General features: G+C 28.9%; 2 protein-coding genes across 2 annotated transcripts; both read left to right on the forward strand.

The window, feature by feature from the left end:
• The first annotated feature begins 3,161 nt into the window (after positions 1-3,161).
• LOC140836650 (ycf3-interacting protein 1, chloroplastic-like) lies at positions 3,162-5,823 on the forward strand. The gene is made up of 6 exons (XM_073202320.1): positions 3,162-3,474; positions 3,571-3,615; positions 3,819-3,932; positions 4,595-4,675; positions 5,185-5,346; positions 5,608-5,823. The coding sequence occupies exons 1-6, from the start codon at positions 3,211-3,213 to the stop codon at positions 5,695-5,697; spliced, it is 756 nt and encodes a 251-aa protein (XP_073058421.1). The 5' UTR covers positions 3,162-3,210; the 3' UTR covers positions 5,698-5,823.
• Positions 5,824-15,034: 9,211 nt separating this feature from the next.
• Positions 15,035-18,535, forward strand: LOC140836648 (vacuolar-sorting receptor 6-like). The gene is made up of 10 exons (XM_073202316.1): positions 15,035-16,175; positions 16,250-16,408; positions 16,508-16,591; positions 16,776-16,852; positions 17,202-17,283; positions 17,381-17,463; positions 17,559-17,622; positions 17,769-17,900; positions 17,987-18,090; positions 18,173-18,535. The coding sequence occupies exons 1-10, from the start codon at positions 15,182-15,184 to the stop codon at positions 18,284-18,286; spliced, it is 1,893 nt and encodes a 630-aa protein (XP_073058417.1). The 5' UTR covers positions 15,035-15,181; the 3' UTR covers positions 18,287-18,535.
• Positions 18,536-19,024: the final 489 nt, after the last annotated feature.

A 19,024-nucleotide genomic window follows, 5' to 3' on the forward strand; every position in this document is an offset into this window, starting at 1 on the left:
ACCATTTATTATTCTCTTCATAGAACAGAAGACCCAAAATACGTGGTTTGATTGGTGTACTCTCATACTTATTTTTATATAAACAACAAGACACATCATATAATATCAGAAAAATCAATTACCGTCAACAATACTAACCAAAACGAATAAAAAAATCATAACACAAACAATCTCGATAAGAAAAAAAATGATAACTCAAAGTTTAAAAATAATTTATTTAGTACAATAACAAAGAAATTGAAGTATATACGAACAATAAAAAGCATAAATCACTCTCAAATTAAATATTAACCCATATTATTTACAATTTGTATAAATTTTCCAATATTTTTTTTAAATAAAGAGAAGACGTCTTATTAATGTCATCGTTTTATAGATATTCATTCAACTTCTTTAAAAAACACAAATGAAAAATGGTGCCTTGAAATCATAATAAAACTATTTAGAAAAGCAGCTGTAAAAATATAATACAAAGTCACACAATTTTTCTTAAACCATAGAAAAATATTAGACTATTGACAAAATATATGTAGCAACAACAAAACATGCGTTAACTTGTGATATAATGAAAATTTAGAATCATGCATAATCATTGAATTAGAACAAAAGCGCATGCCAAAAATCTACTGGATATTATATATTTTAATAATTTATCCATATTTGTCGTTTACCTGAGGACTCTTAGACCTACCAATTTTTGTAGTTCACCTATTATTTTCATAATAAATAATATTACAAAAATAATATAAACAAGAACATAAAAACTCAAATTAAAATGCCTTCTATCAATCTAAGTAAAAAAAATTGATTAGATAATATAATAATGTCGTAAAAAATTTAAATATTGATTTATAGACAGAAGTTTGGAAATATATTTGTCCCAATAAATAAAAAATATTATTCCTTGATATTCTGAGACATAAGGTAAAAACGAAGAAATATTTCAATTTTTTAATATTTTCTAACTCACTTTAAACTAAGTAATCTAAGCAAACAGAAAACATGCATTATGTGTTTAAAAAATAACAAAATATCTTAATAATAAAAAATTGAAAAATAACCATTTATGTTGGATATTTGATTTTGTTTTCTCTTTTCTTTGTGCAAACAAACAAATAACAGAAACAATCCAAACACAATTACATGATCAATACAAATGACATATAACAATCAAACATGCTAACGCTAGGGTAAAAAAACTCCTCTCATTGCAAGAACAAAAAATGATCAAATATAGCATATTATTTAATAATATTTATTTAGCAGCATTTATAAAAAAATTGACAAAATAACTTAAAAACAGTGTTTGAAATCTATTACAGAAAAATATTTCTCTCAATCGTATATTTTTATTGACACATGAGGAGTCTGAAAATATTTTTATTCTAAATGAGAGAAAGAAATTTTGTATGACCTTAATATTTATTAATACTTTATTTTTATTCAATCCGACTCATCTCTTTTGTCTTCCTATTATTATTTGACGGCTATGTATAAATTTAAGTATTTAAAATTAAATTTAAAGTAAATTAAAATAATAGTTAGTTTGATTGAGTTAAATACACTATTAATGATCTTATTAAACTAAAATAAAAAATAACTTAAATAACACCATTAATATGACAAATTGTAATATAAAAAAATAAAGTGATTTTCTGTGAATTTGAAAAAAAATAAAGTGATTTTGTGTGAATTTGATGTCAATGTAATCACATTCACATTCATATACAGATATTAGTATAGATTATTATAGATAGATAGATTAATTTAATTTTAATTAATTTAAATTTTAATTAATTAATTTTAATTTTATGAAAAAGAAAATGAAAAAGAAAACATGTATTCAATTCACATATTTATATTAGTATAGTATAGATATAGATATAGATAGATTTTAATTAATTAATTTTAATTTTATGAAATAGGAAATGAAAAAGAAAATATGTATTAATGATTAATATTAAATGATAATTTTAAATTTTAATTAATTAATTTTAATTTTATTAAATAGAAAATGAAAAAGAAAACATGTATTTTATTCACATATTTATATTAGTATAGTATAGATATAGATATAGATAGATTTTAATTAATTAATTTTAATTTTATGAAATAGAAAATGAAAAAGAAAATATGTATTAATGATTAATATGAAAATATGTATAAATGATTAATATTAAATGAAAGTAAGGATATTTATGTAAATTCACAATTCAATTCATATAATAGTTAGATTAATTTAATTTTAATTAATTTTAAATTTTAATTAATTAATTTTAATTTTATGAAATAGAAAATGAAAAAGAAAACATGTATTCAATTCACATATTTATATTAGTATAGTATAGATATAGATATAGATAGATTTTAATTAATTAATTTAATTTTATGAAATAGAAAATGAAAAAAAAATATGTATTAATGATTAATATGAAAATATGTATTAATGATTAATATTAAATGATAATTTTAAATTTTAATTAATTAATTTTAATTTTATGAAATAGAAAATGAAAAAGAAAATATGTATTCAATTCACATATTTATATTAGTATAGTATAGATATAGATAGATTTTAATTAATTAATTTTAATTTTATGAAATAGAAAATGAAAAAGAAAATATGTATTAATGATTAATATGAAAATATGTATTAATGATTAATATTAAATGAAAGTAAGGATATTTATGTAAATTCACAATTCAATTCATATATTTATATTAGTATAGATATAGATATAGATATAGATTAGAATAGATTTTAATTAATTAATTTTAATATTATGAAATAGAAAATGAAAAAGAAAATATGTATTATTGATTAATATGAAAATGTGTATTAATGATTAATATTAAATAAAGTAAAGATATTTATGTAAATTTAAATTCAATTCATATATTTATATTAATATAGATTGCTTGTGTTTTGTAATTTTCTACTGATTTGTTGATACAAATTATGTCAGAGGTTTATTTTCATCAAATTCCAATAGTTTTTATTCGTTATGGCGTTATAGTTGTTATAGGAAACTAGAACTGACGGTCGAATTTAGAATTCACGTCGTTTGAATTTTTAGAAGTTAGATTTTTATCATTTTCACACATCGGAGCATTTTCGCACCTGACACGCCCGCGACATCGAATATTGTGCAAACAGTATCATATCCATACGCAGTGTATTCGCAATCTCTCTCGTATTTAAGGCTGTCAATGGGGGTTTACGGTATGTCGCGTCCGCCGTGGCTGACGGTGCCATCATGTTTCAACCAAAGAAGCTCTCCGCCCGTGTGTTTGTTTAACCTCCCCTTTACCAGAAGCATAGGTGGCTCGAGGCGCAGAAATCGCTCCATTTCTGGGCTGGTATTCGTCAACAAGGAAGATACCTTATCCACTCCTGTAACCGCCGAAGAACAAACCGAAGAAGATGGCGACCCAGATCCTCAGGACCTTGAATATGTCTCCAAAATTAAATCAGTTGCGGAAATTCTTCTTTCGCATTGATTACTTTGAAACAAATGTTTACTTGTTTTTTGTTCAGCGTACCTGTTATTTACGAAATTCTTTATCTAGATTTTGGAGCTTCTCAAGAAAAACAGGGACATGCTCTTCAACGAGGTTGGATTTCTTTTCCTCTTCTTTTTTAGTTAATCACCCTTGTAATTATAATTGTGGTGGCTTCATTTCGTCTTCTCAATGTTAATTATTATTTCCAAAATCTTGGTTTATTGGCTCCTGAAGTTTGCGTCTGAATCCTCTTCCTCTTCTTGCTCAGTCGATTTCTAACATTTTTTAAATCAGAAATGGTATTACTTTTAAAGGTTAAATTGACTATTATGATAGAAGATCCCAGAGATGTTGAGAGGAGGCGTCTGCTGGGCATTGATGACGAAAATGCTCCGACCAGGGATGATCTGGCAGATGCTTTAGTACAGGTATCTTCCCCTTTGATTTGCTATGTCCGGGTAATATCAACGGCTTTCCTATCTCTTCCATAATGAAGTGGATGTATATCTTGCGTTTGTTATCCTTTCCGGTCAAATGGGCTGGCTAGCTTATTTTCATCTGTCATGAAACAAAACCCATGCTCATTCATGCAGAAAATCTTGCTTCATGTGGTTTAGGAGTTTCGTTCATATATTTTAATGTACGAAATTCTGTGACAATGAAATAATGTTTTGTTATTTTTGGTAATGCAGGAAAGTTGTCTGAAGCGTATTCACTCTCTTTTCTTTAATTCCTTTTAGATCATATGATTCATAGGCATTAACGCGGTTTTCACTTGAAAGTTAGCATCCTTATGTCAACTAACAAAAACCATATTTATGCATCTATTATCCTTGCTTCCTTTTCTTGACATTAGTGCACATGTAGAGGAAGTTGTGTAACTTGTTTGAGTTACACACTATAAATGGTTGTGCAACCAGCCTAAGAAAGGTAGATCAATTGTGCTTGGGTTATCAATTCTTTCGTTTTTTTTACCAACCCTTTTATGCATTTATGGATCATGGAAGGTCATATGAATTGGTAATCCTCTGTACTTGAGTTGTGCATATGCCTGAGTTTGAGACTTTACACGGATTTAATTGTATAATAGGTAAATGAAGGAAAAATTCCAAAAAATAGTCTTGCTTTGCAAATGCTAGCTGAGGAAATGATTCAGTGGCCTGATTTGGAGGTAACTAGCAACTATAACTGATTATGAAACGCTTAACAGTTACGTCTTATGTTGTACCTAAATTTGTCAATCTATGGTAGAAGCTTCACTATTATCATCATAGCCAATGGAAATTTCCCTTTGAACTTCTGAGGTAAAATCTGTCGCTCACTTAAGATCCAGTTTATCTTCCGTTTCATCTTTTCAGTTATAATCATGTTTGGGACGGCTGATAAAATATTTTATTCTTTTTCTAGACTTGATTTCACATATAGATAAACTCCTGTATCTCCTCCCATGATCTCAACACTGGTTACTACTGTATTCAGTACATATCATGTTATATATTATTTTATATTTGCCCATTGTTTTGGAAGATAACTGTGTTAAAAGAAATTCTCAAAATCAGTCTTGACTGCTTCTAATCATATTCTTACATCTTGGAGTGGTCTTAAAACCATGAGTTGGATCCATTACAAATAGTTTAGTAGTAGTAGATATTGATTTCATTTTCCATTATTTTTTGGTAGGTTGAAGCGCCAAAGAAAAAACCGAGCAAATCTTTATATGCAAAAGTTACAGATACTGGAGTGAATGTGAAAGAGGCTTCTAAGAGGCTAAATATAGATTGGGATTCAGCTGCTGAGTTTGAAAATGCTGAAACAGATGATTTGGAAGTGCCACCTGCAGTGGTAGGTTTTTCCTTACTCAATATTAAAACATCTGGCCCATGTGGGCTAGGCTGTTGCTGCTGCACAGAATATTTCTGGTCCATTGCATGGTGATGAATGATTGTTGGGTCCATACCATGAACATCGCTAGTCTCAAACAATTTGCCATGAACATCTCATATCTGTGTTTTAGTAGTATATCAATGCCTTGCCCACGAAATTTTTTACAATAATTCTCCAAGCTAACTCGAATCTGCACTGATGCCCATGTACTTGTCACAGGGATACGGAGCTCTTTACTTGGTTACGGCGTTTCCCGTCATTATCGGTATCTCCGTTGTGTTGATTCTATTTTACAACTCTCTCCAATAGAGATGGTCACACAACCTGTTTAGGCTAATGAAATTACATATTCTAAGTTTGGGTATTTTTTTTATCGCGAAATTCGAAGAATTCATTTAAATTGAATTTTTGTTAATATGTACTGGTATAAAGAAGTCTGCAGCTCAAACAATTAGTTTTATATTTTTTCATCATCATTAATTTAAGGGTAATTTGTAGAAAAATACCTCTGTCCAAGTTTTTTTTAAGATTCAGTACCCAACAGATTTTTTTTGTATTTTAGTACCTGACAAAACACCAACTTAGGTTTTACTACATATTTCATGTATTTTTACATTTTTACCCTTTTAATTAATAAAAAAATATATAAATACTTATTTTTGTTGGACATCTACTATATCCACTCATCAATCTCAATGCATTTGGATGACATGTATATTTAATTTAAATATTTTTTATTAAAAAAAACAAATTCACAACTAATTGAATTTTTTGAAATACTTAGTTTTATTTATGAAATACTTAATTTCAATTTTAAAATACTTGATTCAGTAAATGAAATACTCAGAATGTTTATTAAAAACTGGATATTCGAAGATGCATTTAAAAAAAAAAAATTCGCAACTAATTGAATTTTTTGAAATACTTAGTTTTACATGTAAAATACTTAATTTCAATTTTAAAATACTTGATTTAGTAAATGAAATACTCAGAATGTGTATTAAAAACCAGGATATTCGAGTACTGCATTTAAAAAAAAAAACAAATTCGCAACTAATTAATTTTTTTGAAATACTTAGTTTTGCTTGTGAAATATTTAATTTAAATTTTAAAATACTTGATTTACTAAATGAAATACTCAGAATGTGTATTAAAAAGCTGGATATTCGAATATGCATTTAAAAAAAACAAATTCGTAACTAACTGGATTTTTTGAAATATTTAGTTTTACTTGTGAAATACTTAATTTTAATTTTAAAACTACTTGATTTAGTAAATGAAATACTCAGAATGTGTATTAAAAACTGGATATTTGAATATGCATTTAAAAAAAAAAAAACAAATTCGCAACTAATTGAATTTTTGAAATACTTAGTTTTACTTGTGAAATACTTAATTTTAATTTTAAAATACTTGATTTAGTAAATGAAATACTCATAATGAGTATTAAAAAGCTGGATATTCGAATATGCATTTAAAAAAAAAAAAACAAAGTCGCAACTAATTGAATTATTTGAAATACTTAGTTTTACTTGTGAAATACTTAATTTTAATTTTAAAATACTTGATTTATTAAATGAAATACTGATAATGTGTATTAAAAAACTGGATATTCGAATATGCATTTTAAAAAAAATCGCAACTAATTGAATTTTTTGAAATACTTAGTTTTACTTGTGAAATACTTAAATTTAATTTTAAAATACTTGATTTAGTAAATGCAATACTCAGAATGTGTATTAAAAACTTGATATTCGAATATGTATTAAAAAAAAAAACAAATTTGCAACTAATTGAATTTTTTAAAATATTTAGTTTTACTTATGAAATAATTAATTTCAATTTTAAAATACTTGATTTTGTAAATGAAATACTCAGAATGTGTATTAAAAAACTGGATATTCGAATATGCATTTAAAAAAATTACAATTAATTGAATTTTTTAAAATACTTAGGTTTACTTATGAAATACTTAATTTTAATTTTAAAATATTTGATTTAGTAAATGAAATACTTAGAATGTTGTATTAAAATACTGGATATTCGAATATGTAACGTAATTTCATCAAATGCTCGCATTTTCTTCCAAGATGCATTTAAATGACATGTTCATTTCATTTTAAAATACTTGATTTGGTAAATGAGATACTCAGAATGTGTATTAAAATACTGGATAAGTACCTAATTTTAGTTTCGAAATACTTGATTTCATAAATGAGATACTTAAAATAGATAATAAAATACTGGATATTCGAATATGATTATGATGCAATTTCAATGCAAATGAAATTTTAACAAATATATTGCTCATCATTTCTCATGAAATAAAAATAACAATTTATTTCGGTATACAAATAAAGAACTTACTTTTACTCCGGGACAAGTATGCTACTATATTTTTGTTAAAAGTAAGTGATATCTTCAAGGACACGTGATCGCCAACCTCAAAATTCAACGGCCTGTGTCTCACATCAGCATAACTCTTCTGTCTCGACTGTGCTGTCTTCATCATCTCTCGAATATCAGCAACAACATCAGCTGTCTGTTGGACCAACTCTGGACCCAACATCTTTCTCTCACCAATCTCGTCCCAATATAAGGGTGATCTACATTTCCTGCCATAAAGTGCTTCATATGGCGCCATGCCAATCGTCGCTTGATAGCTGTTATTGTACGTGAACTCAACAAGACGAAATTTGGAATCCCAGCTACCAGGATAATCGATAGTACAAGCTCTGAGCATATCCTCTAAAATCTGAAAAACTCTCTCTGATTGACCGTCGCTCTGGGGATGATATGCTGTACTGAATGCTAACCGTGTACCCAAGGCTCTGTGCAAACTCTTCCAAAACTCTGAAGTAAATGAAATACTCAGAATGCGAGCATTTGGTGAACTTACGTTGCATATTCGAATTTCCAGTATTTTAATACTCATTCTGAGTATCTCATTTAAGAAATCAAGTATTTTAAAATTGAAATTAGGTATTTCGCAAGTAAAACTAAGTACTTGAAAAAGTTCAATGCTTAGTTGCGAATTTGTTTTTTTAACAATAAAAAAAAATAATTAAATGAAATGAACATGTCATCCAAATGGATCTTGGATGGAAATACGAGCATTTGATGAACTTGCGTTGTATATTCGAATATCCAGTTTTTTTATACACATTCTGAGTATTTCATTTACTAAATCAAGTATTTTAAAATTTAAATTAAGTATTTCATAAGTAAAACTAAGTATTTCAAAAAATTCAATTAGTTGCGATTTTTTTAAATGATTATTCGAATATCCAGTTTTTAATACACATTATGAGTATTTCATTTACTAAATCAAGTATTTCAAAATTAAAATTAAGTATTTCACAAGTAAAACTAAGTATTTCAAAAAATTCAATTAGTTGCGAATTTGTTTTTTTTAATGCATATTCGAATATCCAGTTTTTTAATACACATTCTGAGTATTTCATTTACAAAATCAAGTATTTTAAAATTAAAATTAATTATTTCACAAGTAAAACTAAGTATTTCAAAAAATTCAATTAGTTGCGAATTTTTTTTTTTAATGCATATTCGAATATCCAGTTTTTAATACACATTATGAGTATTTCATTTACTAAATCAAGTATTTTAAAATTAAAGTTAAGTATTTCACAAGTAAAACTATGTATTTCAAAAAATTCAATTAGTTGCGAATTTGTTTTTTTTTTTAAATGCATATTCGAATATACAGTTTTTAATACACATTATGAGTATTTCATTTACTAAATCAAGTATTTTAAAATTAAAATTAAGTATTTCACAAGTAAAACTAAGTATTTCAAAAAATTCAATTAGTTGCGAATTTGTTTTTTTTAAATGCATATTCGAATATCCAGTTTTTAATACACATTATGAGTATTTCATTTACTAAATCAAGTATTTTAAAATTTAAATTAAGTATTTCACAAGTAACACTAAGTATTTCAAAAAATTCAATTAGTTATGAATTTGTTTTTTTATTTAAATGCATATTCGAATATCCAGTTTTTTAATACACATTCTGAGTATTTCATTTACTAAATCAAGTATTTTAAAATGAAATGAACATGTCATCTAAATGCATCTTGGAAGTAAATGCGAGCATTTAGTGAACTTACGTTACATATTAGAATATATAGTATTTTAATACAACATTCTAAGTATTTCATTTACCCCTCGCTAATCTACTTAATTCGTTCGACAATGATCTATGATTTCCACGAGATTTCATATCCAATTGAACACGCCCTCTCAAGCTATGCCAAACTAATTCAACTCAGTGAAGTAATTAAATCTCTTTAATTATTTATCAAGGGTGAATTGCATGTCGTTTTATTAAATCCACTAGCTTTCGACCTACTGAACTATGACTATCGAAGTATATCCGACTTCATATTTATCTGTAAATTTTAAATCCACGGATTAAATTACTTGTTCCTATCACGAGATATTATCTCGAAAAACATTGTCCAGAAATCTTCAAATCTTCGCGCTAAGCCTTTTTTCTTTTTCAAAGCTTTGTGGCTGCTGAAAAGTTCTTGAACATGTCATCCAAATGCATCTTGGATGGAAACGTGAACACTTGGTGAACTTATGTTACATATTCGAATATCCAGTATTTTAATACTCATTACAAGTATCTCATTTACCTTAAACTGAAATTAATTATTTCGCAAGTAAAACTAAATACTTAAAAAAGTTCAATGCTTAATTGCGAATTTTTTTTAAAAAAATAAAGAAAATATCTAAATAAAATAAACATGTCATTCAAATGCATCTTGGATAAAATTCAATTAGTTGCGAATTTGTTTTTTTTAATGCATATTCGAATATCCAGTTTTTTAATACACATTCTGAGTATTTCATTTACAAAATCAAGTATTTTAAAATTGAAATTAATTATTTCACAAGTAAAACTAAGTATTTCAAAAAATTCAATTAGTTGTGAATTTGTTTTTTTTTAATGCATATTCGAATATCCAGTTTTTAATACACATTCTGAGTATTTCATTTATTAAATCAAGTATTTTAAAATTAAAATTAAGTATTTCACAAGTAAAACTAAGTATTTCAAAAAATTCAATCAGTTGTGAATTTTTTTTTAAATACATATTCGAATATCCAGTTTTTAATACACATTATGAGTATTTCATTTACTAAATCAAGTATTTTAAAATTAAAATTAAGTATTTCACAAATAAAACTAAGTATTTCAAAAATTCAATTAGTTGCAAATTTGTTTTTTTTAATGCATATTCGAATATCCAGTTTTTAATACACATTCTGAGTATTTCATTTACTAAATCAAGTAGTTTTAAAATTAAAATTAAGTATTTCACAAGTAAAACTAAATATTTCAAAAAATTGAGTTAGTTACGAATTTGTTTTTTTTTTTAAATGTATATTCGAATATCCAGCTTTTTAATACACATTATGAGTATTTTATATACTAAATCAAGTATTTTAAAATTTAAATTAACTATTTCATAAGTAAAACTAAGTATTTCAAAAAATTCAATTAGTTAAGAATTTTTTTTTTAAATGCATATTCGAATATCCAGTTTTTTAATTCACATTCTTAGTATTTCATTTACTCAATCAAGTATTTTAAAATTAAAATTAAATATTTCACATGTAAAACTAAGTATTTCAAAAAATTCAATTAGTTGCGAATTTGTTTTTTTTTAAATGCTTATTCGAATATCCAGCTTTTAAATACACATTCTGAGTATTTCATTTACTAAATTAAGTATTTAAATTTAAAATTAAGTATTTGACAAGTAAAACTAAATATTTCAAAAAATTCAATTAGTTGCGAATTTATTTTTTTAATGCATATTCGAATATCCAGTTTTTAATACACATTCTGAGTATTTCATTTACTAAATCAAGTAGTTTTAAAATTAAAATTAAGTATTTCACAAGTAAAACTAAATATTTCAAAAAATTCAGTTAGTTACGAATTTGTTTTTTTTTTTTAAATACATATTTGAATATCCAGCTTTTTAATACATATTCTGAGTATTTCATTTACTAAATCAAGTATTTTAAAATTTAAATTAAGTATTTCAAAAAAAAAAATTACGTATTTCAAAAAATTCAATTAGTTGCGAATTTTTATTTTTAAATGCATATTCTAATATCCAGTTTTTTAATACACATTCTGAGTATTTCATTTACTAAATCAAGTATTTTAAAATTTAAATTAAGTATTTTACAAGTAAAACTAAGTATTTCAAAAAATTCAATTAGTTGCGAATTTTTTTTTTAAATGCTTATTCGAATATCCAGTTTTTAATAAATATTCTAAGTATTTCATTTAATGAATCAAGTATTTTAAAATTGAAATTAAGTATTTCATAAGTAAAACTAAGTATTTCAAAAAATTCAATTAGTTGTGAATTTGTTTTTTTTAATAAAAAAATATTTAAATTAAATATACATGTCATCCAAATACATTGGGATTGATGAGTGGATATAGTAGATGTCCAACAAAAATAAGTATTTATATACTTTTTTATTAATTAAAAGGGTAAAAATGTAAAAATACATTAAATATGTAGTAAAACCTAAGTTGGTGTTTTGTCAGGTACTAAAATACAAAAAAAATCTGTTGGGTACTGAATCTTAAAAAAATCTTGGACAGATGTATTTTTCTACAAATTACCCTTAATTTAATTTATATGTAAAATTTAGTAAGTATTATAATAACTAATAAAAGATGCACACGAATTGCATGTGTTATTATTATTTTTAATTTGATCAAATAATACTAAATAATTAACATAAAATTATTTTTAATTTAGAAGAGTTGTTCGATTTAAAAGAGAATTTTTGTTTAGATTTTTTTATATGTAAAATATAGAGTGACTTGAAGAGGTATTTAGGCAGAGTAAGAAAGGTCAATTTGAATAAAAAGTTGCTCAATTTTGTGTTAAAAGTCAACACTATGTTACTCTGAGTTTGGTTTATATATAAACTCTTAATCTTCCTTCTTGTATTCACTACTTTACCCACAAGCACAGGCACGCACAACTGCCATGCCAAATAATTCTTGTGAGTTGATCCAGTCAACTTTTCTCCAAAAAGAACCTCAATTTATTTGGAAAAAAAATTCCTAATTAAAGTTTACGACTTAATCAAATCAACTGTATTCAAAAGCAACGTATTCTCGATCTATCCGATGATATTTGAAAATTGATCATCCGGTATGATCGTTAATGTAATTCCAAGAAAATACCTTTGGAATCAAAAAAATTACGTTGGTCATTTTTGTTTCTCTTTTCTTGGCTCACAGCAGCCTGCCGAGGGACTTAATGAGCAACTTCAAGTTCCTTCTCGTGGCTTCATCATCCTCAGTGAATCCCAATATATCCGAGCTTATATTCTCTGCATATTGATTGATAATCAAGAGGATAAGAATCTAGCAACATTTAAATATTGCCTGATACTAAGAGGATTAACAAACGCTTGATCCTACCTCAAAGGTTCTTTAGAGTGAAAATTAAGGTATAAATAGACTTCTGAATTAGTTCCTTGTTTTCCGGATTCACAATCGATGAATGCACCATTCTGCAGATGAACATAAAGCTCCACTAGTCAATTATCACACAACAATGGTAAATGTGATTCAAGTCAATGCATCAAATGATAACATTTTGATTAAATTCGGAGTGATTATAATACTTCTAGTAGGTCTGACCAAGATTAAAAATAGTATAATAATGATTAAAAACTCTTATCACATTACTTTGAGAATCATATATATTTTCAAAAGTCGGTTTTCGTTGGATACAAATTTGGATTGATTATTCCTCACAATCTGTACTTCATACGTATGGACAAATATATTTTTTGTATTGTAAATTGTATGTTTTTTGTTAAAAATTTTGGTCAAGTTATCACTAATATATGTGCACATTTTTTCGATTTTAGTATTTTTATCGAGTGTTTATGCTACGATGAAGAATGATAACGTGTCATCGAAAATATTGATATTACGACGACACATTGTTTACTTGTTCGGTGAAACTGTCATCACTCAGTTGAAAAATGCCAAAGAAAAACTTACAACGTAGTTGAATGCTATTTTTAACATCAAGTTGCATTAATTGAAAAAACTTAGTCTCTAAAATAACATGGAATTCAAATGTTAGGTTTAACCAGGGCCGTTCTATTTGGAGGCGAGTCGGATATATTTTTTTGGGGTCATTAATATTTTTTTTAAAAAAATTATTATATTGTAGTGCAAATTGACTTAACAAAAGTTTATTATTCTTGGATCATTTTTTCTTTACTATCACAATTCACAAAACTTATTTTTTCTGTGTCCAATATAATTTTTTTTATAATTCACGGGACTCTCACAATAAATCTATTATTTCTAAGTCGTTTGATAATTTTTTTCTCAATATAAATTTACTTTTCGAGGAGTGAGTCTCTTGTGAGACGGTCTCATGAATCTTTATATGTAAGACGGGTTGACCCTACTGATATTCACAGTAAAAAATAATACTTTTACTACAAAAAGGTGATAATTTTTTATGGATGACCCGAATAAGAGACTCGTCTTACAAAATATGACCCGTGAAATCGTCTCACACAAGTTTTTGTCTTTTTCGAGAGCCAATATAAATAAAAAAATATTTTTATTCCATAAATTACGTAGGAGTGTAATTGGAAGCAATATAAAAACCTAGTCTATTATTTATGGGAGTTTTGTAGTAAATTAATTGAAGAAAATAGATTAATATTTCTCAACTGCTCACATTGCTTATAAATTCTTGTCGGTTATCTTTAGTCTTGTGGTTACAGTAGTAAGTGCAAAACTAAGTTTCTTAAAGTTAAAGTTTATCAAAACTTTTCTATCAAATTAATCATGCCACAAGAAAATATTGAATGAATTGGTTATGCTATCAATTGAAGAAAAAAATTACCGAAAAATTTGATTAGTATTTTTAGCTCTAAAACTCTAAGACAAGTTTTTTTTAGTGATCATTTTATACATAATTGATCTTATTACTCAATTAAAATATATACTGACTATTTAAGACAAGTTTTTGAATTTAAGAATTTAATTCAAAAAACTTGATTAGTACTTTTAGCTCTAAAACTCTAAGACAAGTTTTTGAATTTAAGAATTTAATTCAAAAAACTTGTTATGAATCTAAAAGAATATGAATGAACGTTATGATTTAAATGTATTCTTTTAAAGTTAGACTTGTGTCTAACAGTTGTTAGAATCTGCCATGTATTTAACATACATACATTTGTGTTTATTCAGATTTGGATCTTCCGCTGTGACTAAAAACACATACATAATGATGTGTTCCTTTTACACAGTATGATCCGTTAATCATCTCGTTTCCTCTGTCAGTTTTGAAATTTATTTGTAAGTTATATTAGATGATCATCTAATGTAAAAAATGCATAGTACTTAATTAGGAGTTTTTAACAATCGCGGAAATCCAAATCCGTGCTTATTCAAGTCAATGCAATTAAACAAATGTATTAGTCGATGACATTAATAGTTAATTAGTCTTGTCCGATACTTATACCGATTCATAGCTAATTAATTACATGTGCTGCGTGTTTCCTTAACGTCACAATTAAGAACATCGGCCCGCCGTGAAGTCAACTGGCATGCAAACAAACAAATGGATTGATACAATATTAGTCCGTAGACTTTTATGATCCCAAGTCTTCCTCCTCCCGCGCGTTGTCCGTAACAAATACTGCATTTCTTCCTCCACCATTCATCACTGCCTTTGAATTCAACATGGCCTCTTTCTTGACGATGGTGATGCTGGTGGTGTCGGCAAAGGCCGTGTTTCAGTATGTGGATGCAAGATTTGTGGTGGAGAAGAGCAGCGTCAGCGTGGTGTCTCCCTACGATTTACGGTCAAAGCACGATGCAGCTATTGCCAACTTTGGAGTTCCTGATTACGGTGGATACATGTTCGGCGCTCTCCGTTATCCTGAATCATCCCAAGCCAGGGGATGTTCTCCGTTCGATGGTAACAAGCCCTTCAAATCTAACTCATCTCGCCCCACCATTCTTCTTCTCGAGCGTGGTGATTGCTACTTCGCATTGAAGGTGTGGAACGGGCAGCAAGCGGGGGCAGCGGCTGTTTTAGTGGCTGACACAAAAGACGAATCTCTGATCACCATGGATTCTCCTGAGGAGAGCAAGGATGCAGATGGATACATAGAGAAAATTGGAATTCCTTCGGCTTTGATTGACCGGTCCTTCGGCGACACGCTCAAGGATGCCCTGAAGAGAGGTACTGAGGAGGTGGTGTTGAAGATAGACTGGACGGAGTCGATGCCCCATCCAGATCAAAGGGTCGAATACGAGCTGTGGACAAACAGCAACGACGAGTGTGGAATCCGCTGCGATGAACAGATGAATTTCGTCAAGAATTTCAAAGGACACGCTCAAATACTGGAGAAAGGAGGATACACACAATTCACACCTCACTACATAACATGGTACTGTCCCGAGGTTTTTCTAGAGACCAGACAGTGTAAGTCTCAGTGCATAAACCGAGGGAGATACTGTGCGCCCGATCCGGAGCAGAATTTCAGGGAGGGATACGAAGGAAAAGATGTTGTGTTCGAGAACTTAAGGCAGCTTTGCGTGCACAGAGTTGCGAATGAGAGCAAGAGGCCATGGGTGTGGTGGGATTATGTCACTGACTTCCATATCAGGTGTTCCATGAAGGAAAAGAGATACAGCAAAGAATGTGCAGAGCAAGTCATCAAATCACTCGGTAAAATCATTTTAATATCATTCAATAATCCTTAATCATATACATTCATTCTTCTGAAAAAAGATGATACGCAGATCTCCCAATGGAGAAGATAAACAAGTGCATGGGTGACACCGAAGCCGACAGGGAAAATGAAATCCTGAAAGCAGAGCAAGATCTTCAGGTCGGACACGGATCACGTGGTGATGTTACAATCTTACCAACGATGCTCATAAATAATGTTCAATACAGAGGTATGCAAATACAAGCAGGGCGTCTGCTCACTTGCTGGTTAAATGCACTTATTCTTTCTTTATTTTAATCAAGTGTAGTTCATTATTACTGTTAATAAGGTAAGTTGGAGAGCGGCGCAATATTGAAGGCCATATGCGCTGGGTTTAAGGAGTCCACCGATCCTCCTATTTGCTTGAGCGCAGGTAATGTATTATTTTACATCGTACATCCAGTTCCATTCGAACTGTAAAGGGAAAACCCAAGATTTTGAATGGGATGGTCCATGCCAAAGGGATGATACATATTTTGGGGACAAAGTTTGAATTATATACGTGTATATTGATTCTATTATTACAAGGAATGATATCCGTTGCTGGCGATGAACAGATATTGAGACTAATGAGTGCCTCCAGAACAATGGTGGGTGTTGGCAGGATCCAGCATCAAATGTCACTGCTTGTAAGGTATGATGGATCCATCACCGGGCACCACCATAGCTAATTAGAGGAGTAAAAACTACTGAGCGATATAATAGTTTATACCATATACTAAAGAAGAATACGTAGAAATCATTCTTTTATATGGATCATTTTGTTTACTGAAGTACTCGTTTCTATATTTAGTTTATTTATATCGGACACTTTTTATGTACTTATGGGATCTTTTTTCTTTTCCAAAATATTCATGGACCTAAAAATGTCAGTAAAAGCAAAAGAAATTTAGTATATCAGAATACTAGTCTTTTTTCATTTGCTAAAAGACACGTGAATCTAAAAATGATATAATATATAAAATTTGATGATGATACCACAGGACACATTCAGGGGGAGAGTTTGTGAGTGCCCCTTGGTGAATGGTGTTCAATATCAAGGAGATGGATATTCATCTTGTCAAGGTAAGCCTTTTAAGTCCCCGAGACACACGAGACGAATACATAACGTATACACACATTAATGCATGCTTTTCTCACTGCCTTCGTGTTCTGTGTTTAGGTATTGGAGCTGGAAGGTGTTGGATAAACAACGGAGGTTGCTGGTCTGATACCAAAGAAGGGATTACATTCTCAGCCTGCATAGTAATCCATTACTATTTATTACGACATTAACTTGTGAAAACTATCGATTAGTTTTCAAAATATAACCACCGAGACTCACACCGTTCTATATGCAGGAATCTGAAAAATCAGGCTGCAAGTGTCCTCCTGGTTTTAAAGGGGACGGCCGTAAATGTGAAGGTCATTCTCTTCTTTCAACAAATATAGTCCGTGTGTGTGTGTGTGTGTGTGTGTGTGTCAGTTATCTTTGAATGAATCGATGGATGATTGGTCACATATCTCTCAATTGTGCTATACATAACACATGTACCGATAATCAATACCAGATGTGGATGAATGCAAGGAAAACCTTGCCTGCCAATGTGATGGCTGCAGCTGCAAGAATACATGGGGTGGATTTCAATGTAGCTGTAAAGGGGACAATAAAATCTACATAAAGGAACACAACACCTGTATTGGTAAAGCTAACCTCTGATAATCCCTTTTTCACTTTTAAGAGACTCGAGCACCACTCACTGCAAATTATATTTGGATGGATGAACAGAAAGGAGTAATACAAAAGTGGGGCGACTCATTACCTTATCGGTGATAGCTGTAGTATTGACTGTCGGAGTTGCTGGTTACATATTCTACAGATACAGACTAAGGGCAAGTATCTACCAGTAGTGAATAAAACCTTTTATTTACTACAATAAACTAACAAATATTAGCATGTATGTGTGTTTTACAGTCGTATATGGACAAGGAGATCATGGCTATCATGTCTCAGTACATGCCACTCGACAGCCACCAGAATCAAAATCAGGTTGTTCACCACCAAGACGAACCTCTAAGATCTGTTTAAGCATGCTACAGAGAGAGCGAGTGAGAGCTTCTCATTCCTCGACACATAATATTCTAGTTAGTAGTGAAAAACACATGTATATAAAATGAGAGAGAGAGAAACTTTAAAGGTTTTGAATGTAAAATTTTGATATGCAAACACACCACCACAATAAGACAAACTTAACTTTGATTTTTCATTGTAATATATTCACCTTTCAGCTCATTATCTATTTGTATTTCGTGATGTGGTAAAATGGTAGCTTTATATCGTCAGTCTTCAATTTCTTTTCTTCTTTCACCTTAGTAATAAAACCTAAATTCAAAAACTTGTAAAAAAAAGAACAAACTTATTCAACAAAAAGGGAGTTTTATGCACACGTTATATGAAAGAAGCTAGTGTTTTGAAATATAACCGTCATTGCTGGAACATGTACACTGCAGTTGATGTGAAATCTCTAGTGGCAGAAGAAAATCAAAATAATAGTCATATACTCAACTTTTTACCGAGCAACCACATTGAAGATTGAAGCTCCAAGCCCCACAAAACAACCTACACAAGTTTATCTCCATAGATAACGGCAGTCTCACTTAATTAACATTGGATTAATTTCAAGTAAATTATGAAATGCTTCATCCAGACCCCAGCTTGAAGATTCGAGTAACTATATTCATGAATTTGAAACAAAACAAGTGAAGAATCTAAAGTGGAGCACTGGAGCTTAACAGTACAAAACAAGAGAAACATCCAGTGCTGAAC

The sequence above is a fragment of the Primulina eburnea genome, chromosome 7 (assembly GCF_022965805.1).
Source record: "Primulina eburnea isolate SZY01 chromosome 7, ASM2296580v1, whole genome shotgun sequence".
Taxonomy (NCBI): domain Eukaryota; kingdom Viridiplantae; phylum Streptophyta; class Magnoliopsida; order Lamiales; family Gesneriaceae; genus Primulina; species Primulina eburnea.

What these genes read in the sequence shown, in the direction of transcription:
- LOC140836648 (XM_073202316.1), top strand. Translation starts at nt 15,182, where the DNA reads ATGGCCTCTTTCTTGACGATGGTGATGCTGGTGGTGTCGGCAAAGGCC. An exon ending in TCCTATTTGCTTGAGCGCAG is followed by an intron (nt 16,592 to 16,775) that starts GTAATGTATTAT and finishes GGCGATGAACAG; the next exon opens with ATATTGAGACTAATGAGTGC. An exon ending in TTACATTCTCAGCCTGCATA is followed by an intron (nt 17,464 to 17,558) that starts GTAATCCATTAC and finishes TTCTATATGCAG; the next exon opens with GAATCTGAAAAATCAGGCTG.
- LOC140836650 (XM_073202320.1), top strand. Translation starts at nt 3,211, where the DNA reads ATGGGGGTTTACGGTATGTCGCGTCCGCCGTGGCTGACGGTGCCATCA. An exon ending in GGGACATGCTCTTCAACGAG is followed by an intron (nt 3,616 to 3,818) that starts GTTGGATTTCTT and finishes TTACTTTTAAAG; the next exon opens with GTTAAATTGACTATTATGAT. An exon ending in TGGAAGTGCCACCTGCAGTG is followed by an intron (nt 5,347 to 5,607) that starts GTAGGTTTTTCC and finishes TACTTGTCACAG; the next exon opens with GGATACGGAGCTCTTTACTT.